The sequence below is a fragment of the Pteropus medius genome, unplaced genomic scaffold, assembly GCF_902729225.1.
Source record: "Pteropus medius unplaced genomic scaffold, Ma_sr-lr_union100, whole genome shotgun sequence".
In the NCBI taxonomy this organism is placed as follows: Eukaryota; Metazoa; Chordata; class Mammalia; order Chiroptera; family Pteropodidae; genus Pteropus; species Pteropus medius.
In genome coordinates, this window is record NW_024349798.1 from 13,653,477 (window position 1) to 13,679,804 (window position 26,328).

A 26,328-nucleotide genomic window follows, 5' to 3' on the forward strand; every position below is an offset into this window, starting at 1 on the left:
AGTTGCTACCACACCAGCAGTATAAGAAATACTAAAGGAAGTTCTTCAGGCTGAAGTGAAATGACACCCAAAGGAAACCTGGATGTTCATGAATGAAGACATTTGAAATGGTAAATATCTGGGTAAATAAAGAAGAATTCATCCTCTTAAATACAGAATTTAAATTTCTTAAAATACATATGATTGTTTAAAGCAAAATTATAACATCGCCTTGTGGGACTTATAATGAACGTAGATGTAACACATATGCCAACTACACATGAAAGACAATGGGGATTGGAGTAAACGGACCTATGTGGATATAACGTTTCTACATTCTATGTAAAATAGTACAATATGAACTCCAAGAAGATTGTGAAAAGTTATGGTATACACTGAAATTTCTAAAGAAAAATAATGCAAAGAGGTAGCACTAAAAAGCCAACAGAAAAATTCAAATGGAATTCTTTTTAAAAATTCAAATAATCCAAAAGAAGTTTGGAAAAGGGAAAACAAAGGAACAAAAAACAAAGAGAAGAAACAAAAAAAATAAATTTTTAAATGATAGGCCTAATCATGTAAATAATTACATTAAATGTCAATGGACTAAACACTCCAATTAAAAGTTGAAGTTATCAGAATGGATAAAAAAGCAAGACCCAACTAAAAAAAAAAAAGCAGAACCAACTAATGCTGTCTATAAGAGACTTCATCTTACTTGTACAGATAGGCTGACAATAAATAGAAGGAAAAAGACATACCAATCAAATAGAAAACACAAAAATAAAGATTAACTATATTAATATCAGATAAATTAGACTTAAAAACAACAGTATTATAAAAGATAAAGAGAGACATTTCATAATAACAAAGGAGTCAATTTATCAGGAAGACAAAACAATCATAAATATGTATGCACTTAATAAAACAGCCTCAAAATACATGACATGAAATCTTAAAGGGGAAAATAGACACAATCATAGATTTTAATACCTCCTCTCAAAATTTGATAGAATTACTAAATAAAATATCAGTAAAGACAGTGAATATCTGAACAACAGTGATATTTATAGACCAAACCATATAGCAAACCATATGTGGAATATCTACTCTTTTCAAGTGCACATAGTATGTTCAGCAAGATAGACCTTATGCTATAAAGCAAGAATCAGTAAATTTTAAAGGACTGAAATCTCTAATCACAACAGAATTAAATTAGAAATTAGTAATTTATAAGAGATCTAGGAAAACTCTAAGTAGTTGTAAATTAAACAACACACTCTTCTAAATAATCCAGAGTCAAAGGAAAAATTAGAAAATTTATTTAACTTAATGATAATGAAAAGACAACATGTAATTTGTTGAGGTGTACCTAAAGCAATGCTTAGAGGATATTTATAGCTTTAAACGCTTATATTAGAATTGAAAAAGTCAAATTCAGTGATTTTAAGAATCTTGGCTTATATACACACTGTTGGCTGGGCATGAGGCCTTGTGAGCCCACAGAGGAGACAAAAAGTTCCAGCCAAAAGTGAAAACTAAGGCAGACGTGGAAGCTGCCTCGGTGCTGAATGTGTTTCCCAACCCAGCTGGTGAAGAGTGGAAGCCCTGCTGGATCCAGGTGTTTCGGCATCGCACCTGACCAACCACTGGCCGACCACTAAGCTATACTAACCCAGGGGTAACTTCTAGGAAGCCAGACTTAAAAAAATTTTAGAAGAACTTTAAACAGTCAATCACATAAAGTTCTACTTCAAAAAGCTGAGGGGGGTGGGGAGCAAAGTAAACTCAAAGCAAGGAAAAGAAAGGAAAAAGGAAAAAAAAGGCAGAAACCAATGAAAGAGACAATAGCAAACAACACAGAAAACAAGATAAGCCAAACTTTTTTTAAAAAGATCAACAAAATCAGTAACCCCTAGCTAGAGTGATCAAGGAAAAAACAAGAACACAAATCACCAACATCACAAATGAAAAGCAGTTATTACCACAGATTCTGCAAACATTAAAAGGATAACAAAAAGCACAAGTGAAGTTTAGAGTTCCAAGCAGCCCTTTAGCAAATGCAGTGCTGAATAATCACCTAAAAAGAGTTGTATCTACAACTCATTTTAATATTTATCTGTTCAACACAATCAAACAAAAGTTGTGCTTTTAAAAGTCTGATTTAATATAAGCAGTCGCCTTCCCCATGCCCCCATCTCAACAAATCATCCTGAACAAGCTCCTAAAGCAGCATTTCAGGAATTTATACAACTACCTGAATTTAGGCTGGCTTTACAAAATAATTGTTAGGTTCTGACTCTTCTAAAAGTATCTTTATCAATTCATAGTGTGCTCCAACCTAAATAAATGAAAAGGTTATTTGTCTCAAGCTGTTCCTATAAAAATTATAAGCAGAGAGAAATGTCTTATAATGTATTTAAGGACACTCAAGACAATGTCTAAATTTTGAGAGTATGACTAGAAAGTTCAACTACTTTCTAAAGAATGAGCTTATATAAGAATAAGAAAGGTGATTTCTTACTTGGCTACTCTGAGAAAAATCCTCAAATGATGAGGCTGGGTGATCTTTCCCCATGGGCATCAAGTCCCACATTGGCCACCTACTGTCTTATCTGAAGAGCCAGAGGGGAAGGAGGCTGACTCTATGGCTTCTATGGCTTATCGCTATCTGAAATCCCAAAGCCACCAGGGCTCTCACTTTCACAGCAGCAGCAAACAAAAAACAACAAGAATCAAAATACATGGATGGCACTTGGTAGGAGGGTTTTAGTAATTCGTATAATAAGGTTTCCTAGAAAAAGAGAACTCTCATATTCAAGATGTTGACAATGATTTTTTAAAAATCTTGATTAGAATTAGTATTATCTAAAGAAAAAGACAGGTGTCAGTTAAAAAGTAACTCCTTAAATCAAAAATAGTTTGAAACAGAGCCAAAGAAGCCATTATGAGTTGCTATATAAATAGGCATTTAATGATTTTTCCAATGTTACATTATTGATCTAATAGGTTCTCTGCTTCCACAGAAATGAATAAGTAATTTGTTTAAAACAACATTAATAGGATTTGAAGCACATTAGAGACCCTGGGTCTTTCTTATCTTTAGAATTACCACTATAAAGAACTTTACATTGTGCCTTTCAACGAAACAGCCGCATAATTTTAGAAATCACAGCAAAAGACCAGAGACCTTAGATATATCTATCACGTGCAAGAGGCATTTCTAAGTCATAATGCCCTGAATATCAGCTCAACAAATATTTAACATACACTTACTAATGTCAGACACCACTTCTCTAAGCACTGAAAACACAATGGTGAACAAGAGATATGGTCCCTGCTCTCAAAGAGTTTACAGTCTATTAGAGAAGACCACCAAACCAGGTGTGTCAGAAAGGATGCCAGGCTAGCACAGAAAATGGGGTCCAGACCCATGCAAAGGGAGACAGAGAAGCAGATGTTCAAGCTGAGATGAAGAGGGAAGTAGGACACAGCCTGGAGGGAGGACATGGTTGACTAAAAGATCACTTCTGCCAAAGAAAACTGTGGTCACAGGCACAGCACATGCAAATGGCCAGGTATTTATTTTGAGAGTTGCCTTCTGTGTAAGAAAAGAGATGACAGTGGAAAATTAGACTTTACTAGTAAGGCTGTATATATCAAAAGACAACAGTTAACCTACTTCTTAATCTAGGAGGAAGAAAGGTAAAAAGGTCACAATTTCATCTTGGCCTATTCCTCATATGCCCATTCAAACACACGTTTATTTTATTCAGGCCACAGTGTGTCAGGCACTAGAGAAGGATTCAATGGCAAATAAGATGGATTCCCTCAGGGAAGAAACACACAACCAAATTAGAGCGCTTCTGGCTGCCTGATTCTGAAATGCAGCGCCCTGATTTCAGGTATCATTGAATAAAATACTGAGCTTAAAAGCCACTGTTTGAAGACTCTTGCAATAATAAGTAAGGGAGCAATCATTATTGGACATCAAATATGACACTCCAAAAACACATAAACAAAAAGTATGCTTGCATTTCCAAGTAAATACTGCTAACTAGTGTTTTACAGATGTCAAAGCACTTTTACACTCCCTCATTTTTACTGTTTACAGCAAGGGAGGTTAAGCAGGTATCTTAATAATCACCTGCCATTTGTCAGGCACTGCTTGTGGAGTGGCAAGCACTTTAGTGGGGACTTAATATCCATGACCTCACCTCAGAGTTACTATCATCATTTCCCTCTCTCAAAGGAGGAACCTGTGGCTTAGGGAGTTTACATAACTTGCCCAAAGACATACAACTGACAAGTGGCGGAGGCAAGGTTAGTCCCCAGGCCAGTCTGACTTCAATGCCTGTGCACCTCCATCCATCCACTGCGTGGCTTCAATGCCACCCAAGTCTGAACAGCGAAGGAACTGAAGTGTGACACTGAGCAGAGGAAGTGTGACTAGACTTCGGGTCAGGAATTCTCGTTCGGTGTTCTTTCAGCCTCACTGAAGTATCAGTAGAGTCTTAACCTTAGAATCCCTGCCCACCATTTGAACTTATCTTTAGTTTTCTAATAACTCAATCCCTTTGGATTCCATCTAAACTGTCTTTCTAAAGATTGTAGAAGAACAGAGCACAGAAATAAGTGCAATTTAAAAACTTTAACAAGCAACATCATTCACAGTCTGCATCCGATGCTATTCCTGATGTCATATGCTCATGAAGTATATTTAACCTTGAAATCTACTATTAAATAACCATAATAAAAGTTCGAAGCTCTGTCAAGCTTTATGTACGCGTTCTCATGTAATCCTCACATTAACCCTATGAAGTCCATACTACCATCCTCGATTTATGGAGATAAGCAGAAGCTTATCAAGGTTAAAGAACTTGCCCAAGGTCACACAACTATAGGAAGTATAGCAGTTATGATTCTAGAGCCTAAACTTTTCATCTCTACAATAGCCTATGTGCCTGTGATAGCCATATGATTTTAAAAAATACCAAAATCCTCTGATTTCAATGTGTATGTTTGTAGAAGTTTTCATATATAATTACTCATATAGTTACAGTATCAGAATTATATAGTTTTAGCATGTGGCACTTTGTTAAAGAAAAAGAAGAAATTAATTAAACATATTGCTTAAAAATTTTACACTTTGTACATTGTTAAGTACCAGGGAATTTGAAATCTATTTGAATAAAACATGTAGCTTACCACTACATATTTTCTTCAGTTTTTTTATTCAATAACTTTTCATCCTAAGAAAATAGAATGTTTTATGATGGTAAATATCAAAATTATTTAGGGCCCAACAAGAGATATGGTGCTCAATCTTTTTACAATCTTATTTTAAAAGCAAACGAAATATCTTTATTTGTTTGGGAAAAAGGTATTTGATACAAGTATAATGGAATGAATAAATCGCAAAAATTTCTAAACCATGGGAAAAGACAAACAGGTCAATACAGGTATCACTTTTTGATGTCCCCCATTCCTCTCAATTTGCTTTTTATAATTCTAAAAGTAAATCTGCAACTCATTTTAGAAAAAGTACAATGGGAGAAGAACAGAATGGAGCTAACTGAAAAAAGATAATATTATGTAGTACACCAATGAATTAATAAATTTGTCTTATTTTTTTCTCATCTACACATGACATACTAATTATTTCCTTTATTTTGGAGACAACCTCAAAAGAAACCAGGCAGCAAAGCTTGTGAATCAGCTGACTGCACCTATGTGGTGGCAGAAAGCAGGCCCCCACTTTAATGAATACACAAAACAATGTCAAAAACACTTACCGATTTGTACTTGATCAGGCTGGCTGAGAGAAACAAATGCTGATGTGTCATCAATCCAGGATATCTGAATGTTACCTGTAATATTGAATTAAAAGTAAAGTGAACATTTGACCATTTAGATAGCTTTCAGATTTCATTTATATCTCTGATGTTTAAGTATACATGTTAATTAGAGTGAGAAGGGGTACTGGTTTAAAATTTGATTAATATCTCAGCACTACAAAAGGCAAAAATTTAAATCTACCACAGCAGTTATTTCAGTTAAAACTGTAAGAAAAAAGACAAATGGGGGAGGGGGACTTTAAAAATTTGTTTTAAAAGCAAAAGAAAGATCTTTCTGAATTCAGTCCTGAGGCACTTCATCATTCAACCCAATCTCATGCCAGAGCTGGAGACTTTGTTCCTATCAAGATCACTAACAAAAATCAGAGGCCATTAAGTTCAAAAACACAGGTATTTCTTTTTTAGAGACACAAAGTTTGAAAATTATCAATGGTATACATGAAATGAATCAAAGTAGCAAGAAATAAGGAAAAAAATCGGTGTTGATCTCAAGGCCAGGTAAAGAAAACAGGTAGCAAAATGAAGGACAAGAGAAAAAAGGCATCAGAGAGAGAAAACCAAGACAGACTAATAGAGAAAAGAAAAAAAGAGCGGGGCAGAAAGCCGTAGAGTAAAACAAAAAGATTTTCAGAGAGAGACAAATCCTCAATAAAGGCTAAATGCAAACAGAGTGGAAAACAGTGCTGAACAGAAAAAAAGGAGGAGGGCTCAGTGGGGTAGGAAGTTGGACAAAACTGGAGGGGAAAGCAGAGATCTAATTATGCTGCTACCACTCTTTTTGAAAAATTACAGAAAACTGGAATTTTTAAAAATGGGTAAACTCACTGGAATTTAACAATGAAAAAATGTTTTAATTCCAACTACAATTTTCGAAGGCCAGAAAGCTCCTTTGTTTCACTGTCACAGGAGAAAAACTCACTTCCTGCTGCATATAGTGAGGTACCTTAATGACTTTCTCATAGAAAGTCACTTACTATTATTTTGTTACCTTTCTACCCTGTGTATATGTTGTCTTTGAGATAAATAATAGCTACCATTTATTAAGTAGTTACTGTATGCCACATACTATTCTAAACGTCTTCCAGGGGTTAGATCATTTAATCCTCATGAAATAGGTGGTATTATTATTATTTTCATTATTACCATTATTATCACCATCATCATCATCAGCTCCAATAGAAAACGAAAATAGAGGTTACTTGTCCAATATCGCACAGCTCATCTTTTTTAATTAAAATGAAAAAAGAAAATCCTACTCAGAGCATTCTATTTAATTTAGCCAATTAAAGTTTGACTACACAGGGATAAGAACCTAACAATACAGATGAGAAACAAAATCAAAAGCTTTCAAAAGAAATGAGCTGTAAGATTCAATTGCATTTCTAGATCTGTGTCTAAGTTAAAAAGCAGAACTAGAATTTCAGAATTCAGACTATCTGCAAAGATTAGGATAACTTTCCAGAAATAGACATGCTTTCACTCACTTTTCCAAAATTTAAGTATGGAAAGTTTTTACTTACAAAAGCTAATATATGCTAATTTTAGAAATACAAAAAGTATAAAGAAAAAAAGAAAAAATCCTATCTAAAACATTCAGTGATCAAAGAACAAGAAGTGTTGGCAAGGATGTGGAGAAAAGAGAACTCTCATACACTATTGGTGAGAACGCAAATTGGTACAGCCACTATGGAAAACAGTCTGGAGGTTTCTCAAAAAATTAAAAATGGATATGCCTTTTGACCCAGCAATTGCCCTTATGAGTATTTATCCAAAGAAAACCAAAACAATAATACGTAAATATCTACACAGCCCTATGTTCACAGCAGCACAATTTACAATAGCTAAAATATAGAAGCAACCTAAATGCCCATCAACAGACAATTGGATAAAGAAGTTATGGTTCATATCTACCATGGAATATTAGCCACTAAAAAAATGAAATCCTACCATTTGCAATGACATGGATGGACCTAGAGGTTATTATGCTGAGTGAAATAAGTCAGAGAAAGATAAATACCACATGATTTCACTTATATGCAGACTCTAAGAAACAAAAAGGAACAAAACAATCAAAAATAGACTCACAAATATAGAGGACAATCTGGTGATGGCCAGAAAAGGGGGGTTGGAGGGCTGGGAGAATGGGGTAAAGGGTTAAAGAAGTACAAATTAGTAGCTGATAGATGGTCACAGGGATGGGGAGCACGGCATAGGGAATGCAGTTAGCACTAATGTAATAGCTAGGTGGAGAGCCAGAGAGAGTAATCAGGAGGATCATTTTTATAAACTATATATGCCTAACCAATGTACTGTATACTTGAAACTAAAAATAAAATTAAAAATCTAGAAACAAACGAAAAAATTCAGTTGATAATAACATGATGCTTCATTTCAGTCTGATTTCTATATAAAGTTTTTAAAAAAATAACGTTAGTTATACAGGAATCCTACTTTGTATCTGCTTTTTACCCTAAATGTTAAAATATAAACACTTTACCATCTTCCAATAAATTCCTTCAAGTATTTTTTAAATGGCTACATACTGGTCTATTGAAGAAATACATAAATATTTACTAAACATTCTTACTATTAGACATTTAGGTTTTCGCTGCCTTCACTTTATCCAAAAATATCCAAAGAGAACAGCCTAAATACTTCATTTGTTAAAATCAATAAGCAATGCTGAAGACTTACAACAGAATGGTCTTTATAAACCCTAATCAGAAAACTGTTCAATTTAACCTAATCATCTAACTTGATAAAAAAGAATAGAAACTGCCCTACCTCACACATATCACATATCTCGGTCCTCTCATACATCTGTATTTTCTGTTTGGACTATTCAATGTTAAGCAGTATGCGACCAACTGCCCTTAATCTTAAAAATGATTTATCCTCAACCTAGACTTATTTACTGTGGTCAGCAGGAAGAGCAGTCACAGTAATTGTATCTTGCTTTGCAAGGATTAATAATAGCACTCTATTGTGGGGTGCTATTAAAAGTTCCTCAGATCATATTGGCACAAAGACAGCAGTATGCCAAACTCCCAAAATTCCATGAAATTAAAACCCTGTACATTAATATTATTTTATGCCCCAACTAAAGCCTTCTACATAACTCTGATCACCTACACCAAAAGAATGACAAAATCCTAAAAGTACAATTGTACTTGTGATTTACTCACCAAAGGCACTGAAAAGTTGGTAAAGGTCGCTGGTTTTCCATTCTTTGGGGAATGTCACATGGAGGACATGATCGCGCTTAGGTTGCACTACAGGACAAATTTTAGATGAAAGGTTGACAGACGGAAAGTGAACAACACACTAGGGGTTCTTTGAGGAAACTAAGCCCAAGCTAACTCAGGGAACCGTCCTGATTACCAGACAACTCCCAAAAGCATTCGTAGGAACGTAGGAACGGTAAGACTCTGCCATCTCAGCCCAGACGTCAGGCTCTGACACTTTATAGAACCAACAACAATTTGAACCCTAGCATTTCTATGCAGAAACATCTCTGCTCATGAAGTTCCTGCAAAAATTAAAGAAATAAACACAGCTGCTCTGTTTGATAAGTTTCACCAAACATTTCACTTTCTCCTTTTAATTTAGTTGTCCACAAGTTTATTTCACTATAAAGAAAAAAAAAATGCACTGTCTAAATTGAATGGACTACTTTAAGTATATGCAGTCCTGAGTCATAATCTTGTGTTCCAGTCCCAGACCCACCACTTAACTGTTTAACTCTGAGCAAGAGACCTAACCACATTAGTCACTCATGGCTATAAACTGGGAATGACAACAGCTTGCAGAACTGTTGCGAGAATGACAGATTGAAATGTAAGTCTATAGAGAGGTGCAAGAGTTTGTCCTCAAATCAACATCACTGCAATGATTATTATCACCGAGTATAGTTCACCCATTTCTATATCCCTGTGGCATGTATTAAGGCAAATAAACCAAGGCCAGGAAAAGAAGAATGGGGCAAAGCAGATAAAGTAGTGAATAATCAGAAGAAGCAACCATCTCTCAAATAGACTGACCTTCCAAAGTTTTCAATTCGAAAAAAAAAAAAAAAAAAATCAATCTACCAAGCTTAAATAATTGGAAAACAGAGAACTTATTGTTACTGACACAGCTAACACATCTTAAAATATAGACATGTTTACGGGGAATTATGAATTTAGAGTTTTGAGTGAAAAGAAATAATGGAGTTTTTTTTTTTCAATTCATGCATAAACTGGAAAATGAAGGAAAAAGATGAGTTAATCAAGGCCCAAGGGTACCATTAACTTAAGCATACTATTCATATCAACCAGAAAACCACTGCCTATTTTTAAGTGAATAAAGCTCTTTCTTCAGTAATACTTTTCCTGTTATCCCTTCCAGACCACACACTTAAATGTGCAGATGCATGAGAAAATAAAATTTCACTTACAGTCTGGTCCTTCCAAGTTTAGATAGGGGATATCCATGACTCTCATAAGAAATAACCTAAAAAAGAAAAGAAAAACAGGTAATGAATGAATTTCTATTAAAAAACCAACAGACATCTATTAAATTTTTAAAAACCTTCTTAATTAAATTCCTCTATTTTAAAAACTATTTGAAAAGCAATTAAGAGTCACTTCAAAGATTTTTCTCTAGGGTTAAAGATTTATCATAAATACAAAAAACAAACTGTAGTATCATTAACACCTACAACAGTTGCTGGCATTCAGTAGCTCCTCAATAAATATTAGCTAAATAAATGAAATTAGTAATCAGAGTCGAAAGAAAGTCCTCTGCAGAGCTGCCTTGTTAGTCCAGAGAAACTGAGACAACAAATACTACAGAGTGCTAAATATCTTACCAACTTATGAACAACTGGTTCCTAAAATTGTAAAGGTAACTCCTATGATTGGTATTTTGTGAGCTGAGAATAACAGCGTAAATGTCTTTTTTTTACTGAAATACAAAGTAATTGGATGAAAGCTAATCTTATTGGGTGAATTGCACAGTCTAAAATAAGTGACCTGTGCTTGCTTTGGCAGCACATATACTGAAATTGGAACGATAAAATAAGTGACCATCTCAGAAGCTCATGTCATTACTGTGATTTAAAACATTAAAAGTACAAAGCAAAACAATCTCTAGTGAAAAAAACTATCACACTGACATAAATCATAGCAGTCATTTTATATATAACCTCTAAAACAAATACAAAGGCACTTAAAATGGAGTACTTATAAATTACAGTGCTCTAGAATGCAATTCAATTTTCCCTTATTTGCAAGATTATGGACAAAACATCAGGAGTTCTTTTGTTTGTGAGATGATTTTAATGAGTTTTATTTAGATAAGGACATATTGTGTATTTCTGGTAGAGACTGCATTATACAGCAAATTAAAAAGGCAATCCAAGTGCCCAACAAGCAATTAGTTTGGCTTCACTGACCCACAATTAAGGCACATTGTTACCAGGCACTCAAAGCCAAGCAGGGCATGATTCAGTTTACAAATGGAGCCAGCAGCCTGAATAACACCGCTCTGCTAACACTAGAGAAAAAAGTCGTGGTGCTCTGTGGTTTGGGAGCTTGTGGCCTCGCCTGCAATTTAATAAACCAAATCCTATGGCTAAGAAACTAAACTTATTTTTAGTTCACTAATTCAGGCTCAAGGGTACTATTCTGGTTCTGGTAACTATTTTCCCCAATTTAATCAATACTACCTACAATGCCAGAAGACAATAAGATATCTGAGCACCTAGCACACAGAAGGTTCTCAACGGAAATAACTATTACTACTGGAGCCAACCAGAACCTGCAAAGTTATTCCTGGGTTAGAAGGCTTAGTATTTTTATGCCTCATGTAATTTTTAATTCTCCATTTAGTAAATTTAGAGATGGTCCCTGAATTCTAAAAACCAAATCAAAAAAAAGTTAAAAAGTTAGCAAAACATATCAAACACCATAAAAATTAAAATTTTTTACACTACTTTCAACAGAAGAATAAAAGTCGAATCAACAAGATATTCACTGCTACACTGACAAATACACCAATATTCAAAATCAACCTCAAGATTTTAATATCTAGGAGTCGGTAAATTATAGTTCATCATTTCAACAGAACGTTAAACAGTCGAAGTAACTTCAAAATAACTTATGAAAACTTCACAATGTGAAGAAATTGTGATACAATTTTAAGTTTTAAAAAAAGCACAAAAGTTTATACTATGATTACAGCTTTGGAAAATATTTATGTCATTAAACCAAGAAAAAAAAATACCCCCCACTCCAAGAAAAAAAAGCCAATGGTTGTGGGAAAGTGAACTTTTTTTCAAAATTGCTTTTACTAGTATTTTTTAAATTTAAAAATAAAATAAAATAAAGGCTACCCAGAACTGAGAGGCCCAGGGGAAATAACTAGAGACTTTCTCAGAGAAAGCCCAGCTGAAAATGCCAACTGAATCAAACTTATGCATCCCAAGCACCATCTCACCTACTGTGGGGGAGAGGAATATAAAGTAAAATCACAAGTTCTGAGTCTACAATTGCTTTATTTCTTCTTAAAAGATCATTTTATTTCTGAAATTGTGGAACCTCAGTAACGAGTTTAGAAGACCTTCTGTCCTATAAATACAAACGAGGCAATTTAAAAAAAAAAGAGACTTCCCCAATTTATCTCACCATGTAAATGTTTAAAACTTTTTTTGAAAGATACTTTGTCAAGCAACATATAGGCTATTTGTTCTCTAAAATTTCATCTGAATTTTAAATATCATCTCTGCTTAAAATGAGTAAAAACTGACTCAGCAAAAACACTCAAAAATTTTTTTTTTAAATTTAGTTAATTCTAGACATTATCTGGGTTGCTTACTTGATACTTTAACTAAATAGAAACCCCTTTCACAAATGAATTATTAGTAGCACTTCTCACTCTTCCCCTAGGCCTCCATCCTCATGTCTGGACTTCAGAGAGCACTGAATAGCCCCAAACCCTGAAGACCACGAAGACCAACTCCATGTGTGACTTGGCACACTGCGCCTCTGAAGAGAGCCCTGCAATTGGGAAACCGACTCTAAAACTGTAGCTGAGCGTCTGTGGGACTGAACCGAAGTAACCTCTCCAGTGGCCTTCCACCCGCTCATGCTGGGCTGCTTGCTAGCCGCTGCTCCGGCGACACCCCTGCCCTTTTGAAGTAAAATTAAAACATTTCACTGTATGCATGCCTCGTACGCACTGGTTGTCAATAGGCTTCCACTGACCCCCTGGCATGATCGGATAAAATACTTCACATATGGATCACTAGACTGGACAGTTTTCATTTTAACATGTGAGGAAATGCACTGGGCAAACAGAAATGCTGATAAATACATGAAAAGATGTCCTTTCACTGTGAATTGCATTAAAGGACAATCTCTCCCAGAAGGCCTCTCACTAGCAGATATCAAAAAGGACACTCGGACCAACACTTGCGTTGGAAAGTTCTTCCTATTTTAGTGAAGATTCGAGGTAGCTGCAGTTGGGTAGAGACATTCAAGACTGTGCGAGAGTCTTGCCACATTCCTGCAAGCTTTCTGATGAAATGTTGTTTTAGTACTTTTTATCTAAAGGATTGACACTAACTCTGACAAAGACTAAAATTAAAATTCTCATTTGACACAATGGCCAAATTTACACTAGGATTCTATCCTAATAAACCGTATAACTCAAGTTCACATTCTAGATGCCATAAAACATTTTACCCTTTTGGCATTTGTCAGTTTTCCAATGTTATACAATCATAAGACTAGTGATGCTGCTTATCTCGGCTCTCAAACACATCCGGAAAAATTCAAGGGTAAAGCACAGCATACTCCAAGTTCTGCTACTCAGCCTCTTAACAGGTATACGGCGCAGGCTGTGTACAACACCTTCACCTCCAAAAAGCTACCCACCTCCACTACTTGGATGCTGTGTGGCACTCACAAAAAGCTGTCTGCTAACATTTTTTTCCGACCAGGGCAGGATGACACTGTGACCTAGACTGTTTAAGAAGGCTCGCTATTCACAAAAGAATATAATTCAAGATGTAAAATTTCTTAAAGAACCTAGAACCTTGAGCCCTTATCAAAATAAGTAAAACCAGAAACAATGGTTATCACCTGGGAATTTGATAGAAATGCAAATTCCTGGGCCCCACCTAATCCTACTGACTCAGAAACTCTGGGGACTGAGAATCCCAAGTTAAGAGGCAGAGAGAATGTTCAAGGTTGTGTTGTTAATTGCCACTGATGATGATTCATTAATCAGCTGGATAATGACTCAGGCCAACTTCTCCAAAAAAGTAGTAGTCTTAATGATTTGTTTATATTATATGATTTTGGCTTAGAAAAACACAAAACTATTAAAACAAATACCAAGGACTACCTCAAAATTCAGAAAGCAGTAACATAAGAGCTTTTACCATTCCCTGAAACCAGAAGGTCAACTATGGCAAACAACAAGGTTCTCTGCGAGAGAGAAATTGGGGGAAATTATTGCTCTGGCAGCTATTTTTCACATTTTTAAGAAGAAAGTAAAAAAAGATTACTTCTCCTCTCTTGGCAACTCACTGGCAAAAGTCCAACCTCTTTCTGTGAAGTGGCCACAAATGAACACCTCCAGCATCACAAATTAAACTTTAGCTACAGATGCAGCACCAAAGACTGGCAAACACTTTCTACAAAGAATCAGACTCTCTAACCTTATCAAAATTCTTGGACCTTACCAACAAGATTCAGACACAGATTCTGGCAACCACAAAACACATGGGCTGCTTGAGGAAGCACACTAAGGAAGATCAAAGATCATCCTGTGAAGACACAACAGCTCGCCTTGGACTACAGCTTATATCTGAAACACTCCCTACTTGTTCAGTGGCTAAAATAAGATTGCAAAACAATACCAGTATTAATCCATTTTACGCAGCTGCGCTCAAGAAAACAAAAAGGACAAAAGTGATAATCAAAAATGCATGCATGCAAGAAGTCCTGAAAGTGATTCAGGAATATTTTGCACAAGAGGCTCAGAGCCCCAGGAACTGAAAAGATCATTAAAGTTCGTTAAAATTCTGCATTACCAAATCTATGTACAAAATCAATGATCCTATTCAAAAATGAAAAAAAATATTTAATTTTGTTCCAGCAGGAGCATGCTTTCCAATGCTGTGTGGCAGAAGTACCTGTCTCACTTGGCTTTTAACCTGAGCTACTTCCGAAGCCTCCATGTGAAATAGAGAGCTGGAGTCCTGGCAGGAGCACCCAGGGACAAGTCAGGGTTTTAGTTTTGAATCACGAGCCAAGCTCCTCATGGAGAAAAGTGGAGCAAGAGCTCAGGATACAAGGGAAGCTCTCCGAAATGTCTTTTTGTAATGCTCTAGGGCTGATTAAATTACAGCTTCCTATGATGAACGGAGCCCAGGTACAAGAAATGAGGCTGCTGTCTGAGAATGAGCTTTGGGTAGACGGAATTTTTAAGGCAATGGGAACAATAGGCAATGAAGAGAGCCACGTCGCCATGGATCAAAAGGACAAATTTCTCACTTTTGCAGCACAGGAAGAGCTGCTACCTGGGCTACCTGAGCACTGGGCTTTCAGGTCACATCTGCCCCCACACACCTGATCACCATCAGAAAAACTGGCAAACAAGAGCTTCTCAGGGTTGAGTGAGACACAGAGGTGTCTGACCACTGGAACTTCTTTTATGTAACGTCAGATTTGTACACATACACACAGGCCTAAATGATCTAGAAGGACTTCTAATGTTATGGCACATCTTAATAAAGGACAGTGTTTATTCTGGTCTCTTTCCCTAGCAAAAAAAGAGAAACCTTAAACCCCCAAACTCTTTCATTCTTCCTTCTAGAAACTCATTTCATTCAATGAGTAAAAATTTGCATTTGTTCATCTATTTCTTCAAGACTACACTGCTCTTCCTGAAAAGTTTACATTAAAAAAAAAATTTTTCAAGTAAAACTGTTCTCCTCTCCTAACACTAAAGACAGAATGCAGAAATGCTGAGTAAAATCTAATCTCTACACAATTGGAGCAGTGAATTAACTTGTAGCTCACCCCAAGTCCCACACCTTCCAAAGGAAAACTGGAACCTTTGACGACTGCCAGCTCCAGTGTACTTCAAATGGTCTTGGTATTTCCTTCAGGGCATAGCAGTAAAAGCACTTCACAAGAAGCTTGTATGCAAGGGCTCATCATTATACATATTTATGTGCTATAAAATACTAATTTTATCATCCATGGTAGGGAGCATGCAGACATCTCTCACAAAATAAACTTATTTATTTTGCTCACTAAAGCTCTTGTGTAAAATCAAAGGGCAACCACTGGCTAGAAGAGAGTTATTGTGGCATCAGTTATTTTAAATTCACTCAGTTGGGGGGCATACAATTTTCTATCTAGTCACTTGATGTTTTGACAAATAGAGCATTACACGACATTTGTCCTGAAGCCAACTCATGTCCTTTCTTAAACAGAAATACACTAGAAACAAGGAGGGAGAAAAAAAGGAAAAAAGAGAAAACCACCAGCTCATTTGAATAGTCTCCATCAAATGAACCACATAAATTACATCAAATAAAACCGTTAAATTACGCACTTATACAAAGTCAACGTCTGCAGGACCCGCGAAACAATGGATCGTAATGGATCGTAAAATGCCGCAGGAAACTAGCCCCTCACAATTCAGTGGTCAAAGTCAACATCCTTTAGAATCACTGCTCAGGCTGAGAGAAACAGAAATCTTTCAAAGATAGCAGCATTGTTGCTTAAGAAATGTGCAACTACCTGTAGAATTGTCTCTTTTAGGGACTGTGTGCTGTGGAGGAAGAAACCATCTTAGCTAAGGACAGACCTGGGTTATTGTCCCTGAGCCTGCCAATTCTGGGGCGCTTGGCAGATGGCCTCAGCTTTAAAACGGGGACATTATTATCTACCTCTGACTGTTGCTGTCAGAGACTACAGTCAGTATGGGTGATAAACTCTGAAGAGCTGAAGATGTTCAATGGAGAAGATAGTAGTAGCTAGTCTAAATGTCTTAGGGGGCACTGCTAACCCCTGGATCATATTAACTAAATGTTAAATAGTCTTGGAAATAACTATTGCCTACTTGCCCACAGCCAGGGCCAAAGCAGGATGAGGAATACCTAAGAATGCTGACTTTACTACTAACTGGCCTATAGTGAGCTGAATGGTGGCCTCCAAAGAAATATGCCCACATTCTCAACCCTGGAACCTGTGCCTGTTACTTTCTTAAGAAAAAGGGTCTTAGCAGATGTAACTAACAATTAAGTTAAGGGTCCTGAGATGAGGACATTATCTTGGACTATCCACTTGGCTAGGACATCACAGGTATCCTTCTAAGAAAAAGGTAGAGGGAGACAAGTCATGTAGACAGAAGAGGGGGCCATGTGACCGACCATGGAGGCAGAGGTTGGAGGGATGTGGCCACAAGCTAAGGAATGCCGCAGTCACCAGAAGCTGGAGGAGGCAAGAAATGGATTCTTCCCCAGAGCCTCTGGAAGGAGCATATTTATACTTGATTTCAAACTTCCGGACTCCAGAACTGTGAAAATGTACGTTTCTGTTGTTTTAAATTATCAACCTTGTGGTGACTTGTATAGCAGTCACAGAAAACTAAGATAATACCCTATAATAGAGGAGGCAAGCTGTTTAAATATATATCCAAGGGTTGATTTTTTTTTTTAATAATAAACTAATTGTTTATCATAATGATAAACAAGTTTTTAAGCCAGAGGGAACTGTATTATAAAGTAACCAGAGCAAATATAAGGCTAGAATAGCTCAGTTTGTGGACAGCCCCTGTATACCCACAGGGCTAGCATGCCAAGCAGAGGTTTGCGGGGTGGGTGCCCATCAAGGTTTCTTTAAAAAGTAACCTTTGATAAAGCCACAGAAGAAGCTTACCTGATAAATTTGGCAGTCAAGATCGCATACGGAAATCAGATAAGGTAATAACTTAAGGCAAGCACACCCTTCCGAGGCTGTGGAAACAAGCACGAGCTCCCAGTCTTAAGAAACCGGACAAAAGGCTTAAGAATATTTTAATGTGCCCTAGACTCACCTGTCTTTTGCCTTTATGAAAATCAGTATACTAAAGAACTGTCAGGGTGCTCAAACCAAGCCAATTCTTGGAGATTCTATCCTACTAATTTGGAGAACCCAAAATGAAATGAATGTGACTCAGGGCAAAATAAAGGGTTTCAGTTAAGGCATGTGAGGATAAAATACATTTTGTGTACTATGGAAAAATACATCTGTAAACTAGGAAGAAATTGACTTCAACCCTTCTGGAATGTGGAAGGTGGCTCCAAGCATTTATAATGGTGCAATTCTACTTCTCATGGTACCTGACTCCAAAGTATGCACAATCTGGAAGAGGGTGAAAATGGACTCTTGTTTTTATTAAAAAGCTTACTCCCTAGGCTTTTTATGATTAAAAAGCGATGTCTACAACAGCACCACAGTCCACTTCTAACTAGGTGAGGATGTGGGATGAGCTTTGCTCCCTATCCCTGGTTCGAGGTCCATTTTTGGTAGAAGCTAGGAGTTAGAGGACATTACTCCTTTACTCAAGAACCATTAAGACAAAATTCAAGGCTAACAACTATGAAGCTCTTGGGAAAGCCAAGGCCATTGGAGAAGAAGGGTCCCACAATCACCATGGCTATTATCTGTCTCCATCCTACCTGCCCTGACCTCCTCGGTTCTGGCATCAGCAGGGGATTCTGAAGAAAAAGATGTGCAGTGCACAGCTGTTCTTGGTGTCAGACAACTGAAGCGGATCATCTGTTTTCCTCTGCAGCCTCACAAATTACACAGCCTCACCACCATCACAAGGCTCAACACACATGAGAGAGACCAACACAGAGGGAAGACAGTCTCTTCTGATTCACAACCCAACCTAATAGCAAGACCTTTTAAATTAACACATAAAGACAGTTATGAAGTGTTTTCTTAAGAGGACTTCTAAGTTGCTTTCTCTATAAAAGAGATTTTATTGGCACCATGCACTTGTGCCTCTTTCCTCCTGTCAACACAGAGAGACTGCCACCCAAGGACACTCAGCTAAGTACATACAGCCCTTTCTGCTTACCTACCACAGCCCCTGATAGCAGGTCAAACCAGGCTCACGTTACTTTCTTGGAAGTTCACTGTGGTGGAAGCCACAGTACCAGTCACATTCCATACCCCTGGTACCTGTCACACACCATGCTAAGCAGCCTTATCAATGCTACTTGGCAACCCAAGGGTACCCTGACAAGGTGGGCACTGTCATCTCCATCGCACAGACGCAGAAACTCAGATTCAGAAAGGACAGGCGCCCGGCCCAAGTGGCGTGATGTGAGCCACGATGGCCCACAGGAGACCTCTACTCTTTCACCCCGCCCGGCTGCCTCGCCTATGAGTGAACCTCAGTGGAGGCAGCTGCACAACTTCACGGCCATGAACCTCAAGGTCAATGTGCCCACAAAGTGATCCAAACACAGGAGAGCAATATACACTGACAGGCAAAATGCTCCAGGTGTTTGAAAATATCAACAGTTTTAATAGATTCAAATCTCACTGAAGCAATAAGCTGCTCAAAAACAGCTCACAAAAGGACAAATGTATAGAGACAGAAAAGTAAGTTCATGATTACCAGGGGCTAAGGGGAAGGGGAAATGGGGAGTGATGGCTTGATGGTTACGCAGTCTCTGTTTGGAGTGAGGAAAAGTTCTGGAAGTAGATAGTGGTGATGGCTGCACAATGCTGTGAATGTAATTAATGCCACTGAATTGTACACTTAAAAATGATTAAAATGGCAAATTATATGTTACATATATTTTACCATATTTTTAAAAATTATACCATATAACAAAAACCATTGTTCACTTTAAATGAGTAAACTGTATTGGTATGTGAACTTATATCCCAATAAAGATGTTTAAAAAATTTCAAAGAAACAGCTTCCAAGGGGTCATTTAGTAAATGCTATTTCTTTCCTCTTCTCTCAATAAAAATCTACCACTGAAAATGCTACACAGCACAAAGACTGAGAAATAACCATATGCCTCAAAGAAGAAAAACAAGACGAGAAAAGATAACATTCAAATCTAACTAAACACCATGTAGTTACAAGCAGGATCTTCCTTCCCTGCCTTTTCTGATTGAGGCTTATAAATAAATCCAAAGCCCCCCTTATAGGAAATGCCCAGTACAAAAAGGTACGATTGTATGGTATCTTCTGTGAAAGCAAAAAGTTCTCTATTTGCTCCCAGTGTCTGGTCAGAGAAGCATATCTTCAAAGTATAAATGTCCCCACAGCTGTGGCAGCAGTGACAAGCTGAGACCCATGGTGTGTTGGGCACTGTGCATTTCATCTATTCTCCCATTTCACCCTCATGACAACCATACAAATGGGCACTAATAATCTCAATTACAGATGAAGAAGCTGAGGCGCAGAGAGGGTAAGGAACCTGCCCTAGATTGCACAGAGATAAGGAGTGGGGCTGGGATTCAAACCTACGTAACTGACCCAGAGACCGCAACTGCTCTACACTACATAGTATCCTGGAGTGAAGCAATTCTCCTGAATAAATTAACCAAATGGTTTTTAAATTTTAAATGGAGGAGGGGCGGGAGGGGAAAAATAAAAATAAAAATAAAAAAATAAAATGTTAAAAAAACTAAAAATAAAGTTGCAAAAAAACAAACAAAAAACATCCATTTGCTCTTATAAATGTATTTTGTAAAATATACATGGACGTTAACTATAATTAGTTAAGAAATTGAAAGGATGGAAATAAAGTTTTATGTTTTCGTAGTAAAAAAAAATTTAAATGGAAATGGAAACCAATTATGTGAAGTGTCGTGACAACCTATGCCTTATCAACGGTACAAACCGTTATAACTCCTGCTTACCTTGGGAGGCAGATTACTGTAACACTTAAAACAATAAACCTAATTTATATCTGACCTGAACAGTATCTCAGTAAAGACACATTCAATACATCACCTGGGATGTTAGAAATTGACAACAAAAACCAGGAATGAGAATAGATTAGCCTTGTCCTCTTGTTATTTCAGCACCTTCTGCTCCTCTGTATGATGGGGGACAGGAGGGACAGAAGCCTCAGTGAGGGCTTCTTAGCACCACTATCTTGAGAGACAAGTGGTCTGCCCTTTTGGACATGTGGCCTACTGACAACCTGCTAGGAACCTGGCATGTGACCTGGCATACCACACAGCTAAGCATGAATGGCAGCTGCTACTAAGTGGGGCAAATGAGAGTTGCTCTGTCTATTATCAATGAAAATCCTGGGAAGAAAGGAGGTACAGTTAGCCATCTATATCTATGGGTTCCACATCTGTGGATTCAACCAATCGCAGCTGAAAAAACAAAAAATTCAATGTTATGTTATTGCTGATGTGTACTACGTATTTAGGCCTGCAATGGTTGCCTCTGTAAGGAACATGTACAGACTTTTTTTTTTCTGGTCATCATTCCCTAAACAACACAGGATAACAACTAATCACATAGCACTTACACTGCAGTAGGTATTATACATAATCTAGAGAAGAATGAAAATATATGGGAGAATGTGTATATGTTATACAAAAATACTACACCATTTTGTCTATGGGACTCGAACACCCATGGATTTTGGTATCTGATTTTTCATAAGCAAACACTAAAAGGCAGATACAAGCAAAAGTAGACACTTCACATTTGTAGCCACTGTACTCCAATTTTATATCCGCATAACAAATTTTCTTCTTTATCATGATACTAAAAACATAAAACACATTCCACTACCACACTGACGTTTCTGAATCTCCTAGCACGTGAAATTCTCTTTTATTTCAAGAAAGGAAAACAATATATCCCAAGCACCTACTAAGTTCTAAGAACTATCAAAGTCCTTCCCCATCTCATGCAATCTTTACAACCTCTGTGGGAGGAAAAGCATTATCCCCATTTTACAAAGGAGGATACAGTCTGTCCAAGAGCATATCACTCCTTCTAACAGCTTCTCTCCTCGTCTGCAGCTTAGAAAGAACAGGCCCAGGGTCATCCCAGCAAGACAAGAGATTTCTAGAAGAATCCTGTTCAGATTCAGAACACTTGTGTGGAAAATGAGGTGGCCATCCTGTGTGTACAGTAAACTACAGGCAGTTCCTTCTTTTTAATTCTACTACTTACAGAGAATAGCCAAAATTAAAGACTTAGTCATTTCCTTCTGTCTAAGAACTGAGGTAAATAGAAAATAATCTTCCCAAGAAACCTTCATAAAAGGTCATCTACAAGAGAGTTCAAGGTGTGTTGCAGAAACAGATGACTGTTAATAAAACATTTTGTGCTTTTTGTGATGCAACAAAAAGTAAAAGCAGAGAGTATTTTTAGTTCTTCCCAGCCTAAAAGGATTTGACCAAAGGATCTTCTCTCAGCCTGGTTTTCCATGCACTGATTACAACTGACCATTATAAAAGAAGGTAAATCACTTCCTGACAGCCTGTCATTAGCAGTGGTCTGATCCGAACTCTCTTAGGACTTTCATTCTGATTCCAACAGAGGAAGGAGAAATACGGGAGGTGCCCAGGCTATGAAAGAGACAAAAGGGCACCACGCAAAATCCTCATGGGACATTCCTGTAGACAAATATGGCTCAGAACGCACTTTATATTACACTCGATCTCAGCATACTGCTCAAACACTGGCTGTCTTGGGCCTTCTCAACAAACAGTTGGCTATAAAGCTTCCCGAAAAGATACCTAATACAGCCAAGTGCTAATTTAGAAGAAAGCGGAAATAGGTGGAGCTTACCTCCCCTCAAGGTTTACTTTTTAAACATAAATCTGGTGACAGGAGAACAAAATATTATTTGCGTATGTGGGCTGTTTGATGACCTTCAAAATTTATGTTAGGACTATGCATATTTGGTTAAGCTTACATTGAGAAAAGCCTGGTGCCAACATAAATAAACCCACAGAAAAATTAACAGATTTTTCTAAAATCAACTAATGAAAAAATGTTTATGGTAATTGTTGGATGTTTTTCTACAAGGATAATCCTGAAAAAAATGACAAAATCAAGGTTTAATGTTATAAATCAAACCTGCATATAAGAAAGAATGAGGGTAATATTAACACAGAAAGATGTCAAAAGAAGCAACTGCTTTTCCCACTTTCTAAATGAATTAAGAATGGATGACTGTACTTGACTAAGCCATTCCAATATAGAATAATAGAAACAGTTCTTATGTTGCATTTCAAATCCTGCTAGATTTTTTTTTTTTTTTTGATCTTCAAGGATGAAGAAAATATTCTTCCTTTATAGATGGGAAAAAATAGAGCAAAAAAATCAAATTAGGCAAAAATTTTCAGTACAATATCACAGGATTCCCGATCCTCAACTACTTTTGGCATGTATCTAGGTTTCGACAAAAAAAAATCTGAATGGACACACATCCCAATTCAAAATGAAGCTATATGTTTATTGTCCAGTTCTTCTGAGTAATGGTCTTGCACATTAGCAATATTAAATTGATCTAAGGATATACAGTCTTACTTAAGCTCTTTAATCAAAGCTTATTTTGGGCGCTCTTTATGTTGGTCACAGAGATTACTGATGAACTAGGTGCTGCCTATACCTAACCCAGTTTGTATTTATCATATGATTTTATAAGGAGTTGATTTCATGGAGGATAGGACCGTTGTTTTCAATATTTATAAATAAGCACACAACTCTCAGTTAAAAAAAATAGCGTTGAATAATGAACTTAACATTATGCATGTAAACATGTAAGGGAATGACCATGATCCAAACAATATTTAGCGTCACCTATAGGTTCCATGGTCTGTGACATAAACTGCCCTGAAATAAGAGTTAATTGCTGAGAAAATCCTGTTTTACCCATAAGAAACTGGATAGACAGCAAGGACTCAACCATTAGCAGAATTAATTTCCCATACAGAAAAACTCAACGTAATTTCTAACATACACCACACTGTTACCCAGTCCACTTTGAAAGATATTTGGAAAGTCAAACACATTTACTTCTGAACTTTCACAGAAAAGAACAAAGATTAAAAAAATAAGAAGCCACAGTATGATAAAATCCCCTCACTCAGAATACACAAATTCTGAACCTGTTCCAATCCAGATGTTTGGAATTAACATCTGTCTCTGCAGCCTGTCACCCAAGTACAAGCATGTGATACTAGTATTTACACAGACATCCTAAGGAGACAGTATTCTTCCCCAGTAAAGCACTGATAGGATTGCAAACTGCTGCACAGAATGCAAGGAAATGATGTAACCAACCCAACACCAAAATATTCTTTCTCTCAGTGATGGTGGTCACTGTGAGCCATCTTGTTCTGTCTGGCTAGCTCAGAATCTCCTAGCACCAACCCTGCTAAGAGCTGGAGTAGAGATAAAGGTTTAGGGCTCTGGCACAGAGCCAAACTGTGGCCTGCTTCAGGGCATCCATAACTTTAATAGTCTCAATGGTGCCAAGAAAGCACAAATCATACTTTGAAGTAATAATCTTGAGATTCTTTGAAAATGCTCTGAACTCAGACTTCTCCCTAAATCATGAAGGTACATGAGCAAGCTTCTGCTTTACTGAATCCACTGAGGGCTCATGACGCAATGACAATCAAAGCTTCATACACACGCACAGTCTCCCTTACAGGTAATTTAAACGTCAGAAACACCAGTGTTTTGTCTTGGAAGAGATGCACTATCTTTGGCAGTGCTTTCTTTTCTTTCTTTTTTAACCAATATATTTAATAAGTTATTTCCCAAATGGTCAATTTCTATATTAAAAAACCATGAGTCACTAGAGATGAGAAAAATTTCATCTGAAAATGCACTACACCTCCCAATCCTCCCTGATTGACATCCCAGATACGAGGCTAGTCCGCAGTGAGAGAACGTGGGCCCTGGGACCCACTGATTACTTACTTGTTAAAAAAAGGTTCAATGAGTTTTGATCTGGCAGACACATGAATTTTTGGAGGACTAAGAAAAGAACCTAATGGAGAAAAGAATCAGAGTATTATACACAGTCAAGTAGACAAAGCCTGAAAGTTCAGGCAAAAAAACATTTAAATCACAGTATGGGTCAGCACGGGTAAAGTTCATATGGGCCGAGTTCCATATCCCAGGTACAAGTCAATGGTTCCTCCAGTGCACGCTCTATCACCTCACTCCAGTCTCCTGCGACTCTTGATGCTTCCCACGTCTAACTGGGTGAGTGGATCCCAGGGAAATGGTAGACAGGTAAGATCCACTCTAGACCACTATGTGTTTGACAGAAACATGTACAGTGTGAGTACCTAGGTAGTTTGCCATGGAGATAAAACACAGTCCTGTGATATAAGCATCATAGCCTGCCTCATGGAGCTGTTCAGAAGCTGTGTCATAACTTGGAAAATCTTCTGCACTTTCTAAAGAGAAAAAAAAAAACAGTTTTCTCAACGACATCATAAATCATGAAGACTAGTAAGCATATTGCCTTATCAAAAACAAACTGCATTAGTATGTGCTGCAGAAATACCCTAAATAAATTTGCATTTTAAAAAGCTATCTTTTTCCCATTCTCTCCACATAAGCCCATACAACATGAGGTACCAGAGTCACTTTAAATGGGAGCTTTGGTCTAGACTAGAGCGATGCCTCAGTTATTAACAAAACTCGGCCGCAGGCCTCCCCATGGCACACTAATGCTACTTACGATCATACATAACTCACTTATGACAATGATTCCTCTTCTGATTGCTTTCTAAGGTCACAAAAAGGGGAGTCTTCCCTTACAGATATTGTAACATGGGGACACAACAGGAATTTCAGAGTAATGACTAATAGCCTGAACTTTGGAGTCCCACCGTCTATGTTTGAATCTTCACTCACTACTTATTTGTGATCTTGAGCAGGTTATTTCACCTCTGGGCCTCTATTTTGGAAGAATAAAGATAATAATCACACTTCTCTCATTTTTTTGTGATGTTTTTGTGAGGATCAAATAAGCTAATGTAAGCAAGGCTCTTGCACAGTGCTTGGCATAAGGTAAACACTCAGTAATTATTATCTATCAATAATACCCCAGGTAACCCTCCCCAAACCAAAAGACTCCAATCAATATTGGTAGCTCAATCCAACACTGTCCTCTACTATGCTCCCAGGTTCACAGATATAAATACAACCAACTCCAAAAACCGACCAGAACTAGTTGTAATGCGGCCCTTGGAACATGAGGCCACTTTACAGGAGCAACCATTTTGTACCACGATTCTTTTGTCACATGATGCACACAGATGCTGAGAAGATAACATCTGAGAAGAGTCACCTGCTAGAGGAAATCCCCTACCAGACACCAGGATATTATACAGAAACAATAGGATAAAAGTAGGAGAATACAAAGGATAAAATAATAGGATAATTCGTAAATAATTATTTCCCAGAACCATTC

The 26,328-nt window shown here is 37.2% G+C and overlaps 1 protein-coding gene across 3 annotated transcripts in view; it reads right to left on the reverse strand.

The window, feature by feature from the left end:
* Positions 1-26,328, reverse strand: part of PARN (poly(A)-specific ribonuclease) — a 135,474-nt gene that overhangs the window by 80,531 nt on the left and 28,615 nt on the right. For all 3 annotated transcript variants that reach the window (XM_039885385.1, XM_039885386.1, XM_039885387.1), the window contains 5 exons: positions 25,196-25,306; positions 24,822-24,891; positions 10,273-10,328; positions 9,023-9,109; positions 5,775-5,849 (listed from right to left, as the gene is read on the reverse strand). In XM_039885385.1, coding sequence (XP_039741319.1) covers positions 5,775-5,849; positions 9,023-9,109; positions 10,273-10,328; positions 24,822-24,891; positions 25,196-25,306 — 399 coding nt within the window. The remainder of the gene's footprint in view (positions 1-5,774; positions 5,850-9,022; positions 9,110-10,272; positions 10,329-24,821; positions 24,892-25,195; positions 25,307-26,328) is intronic.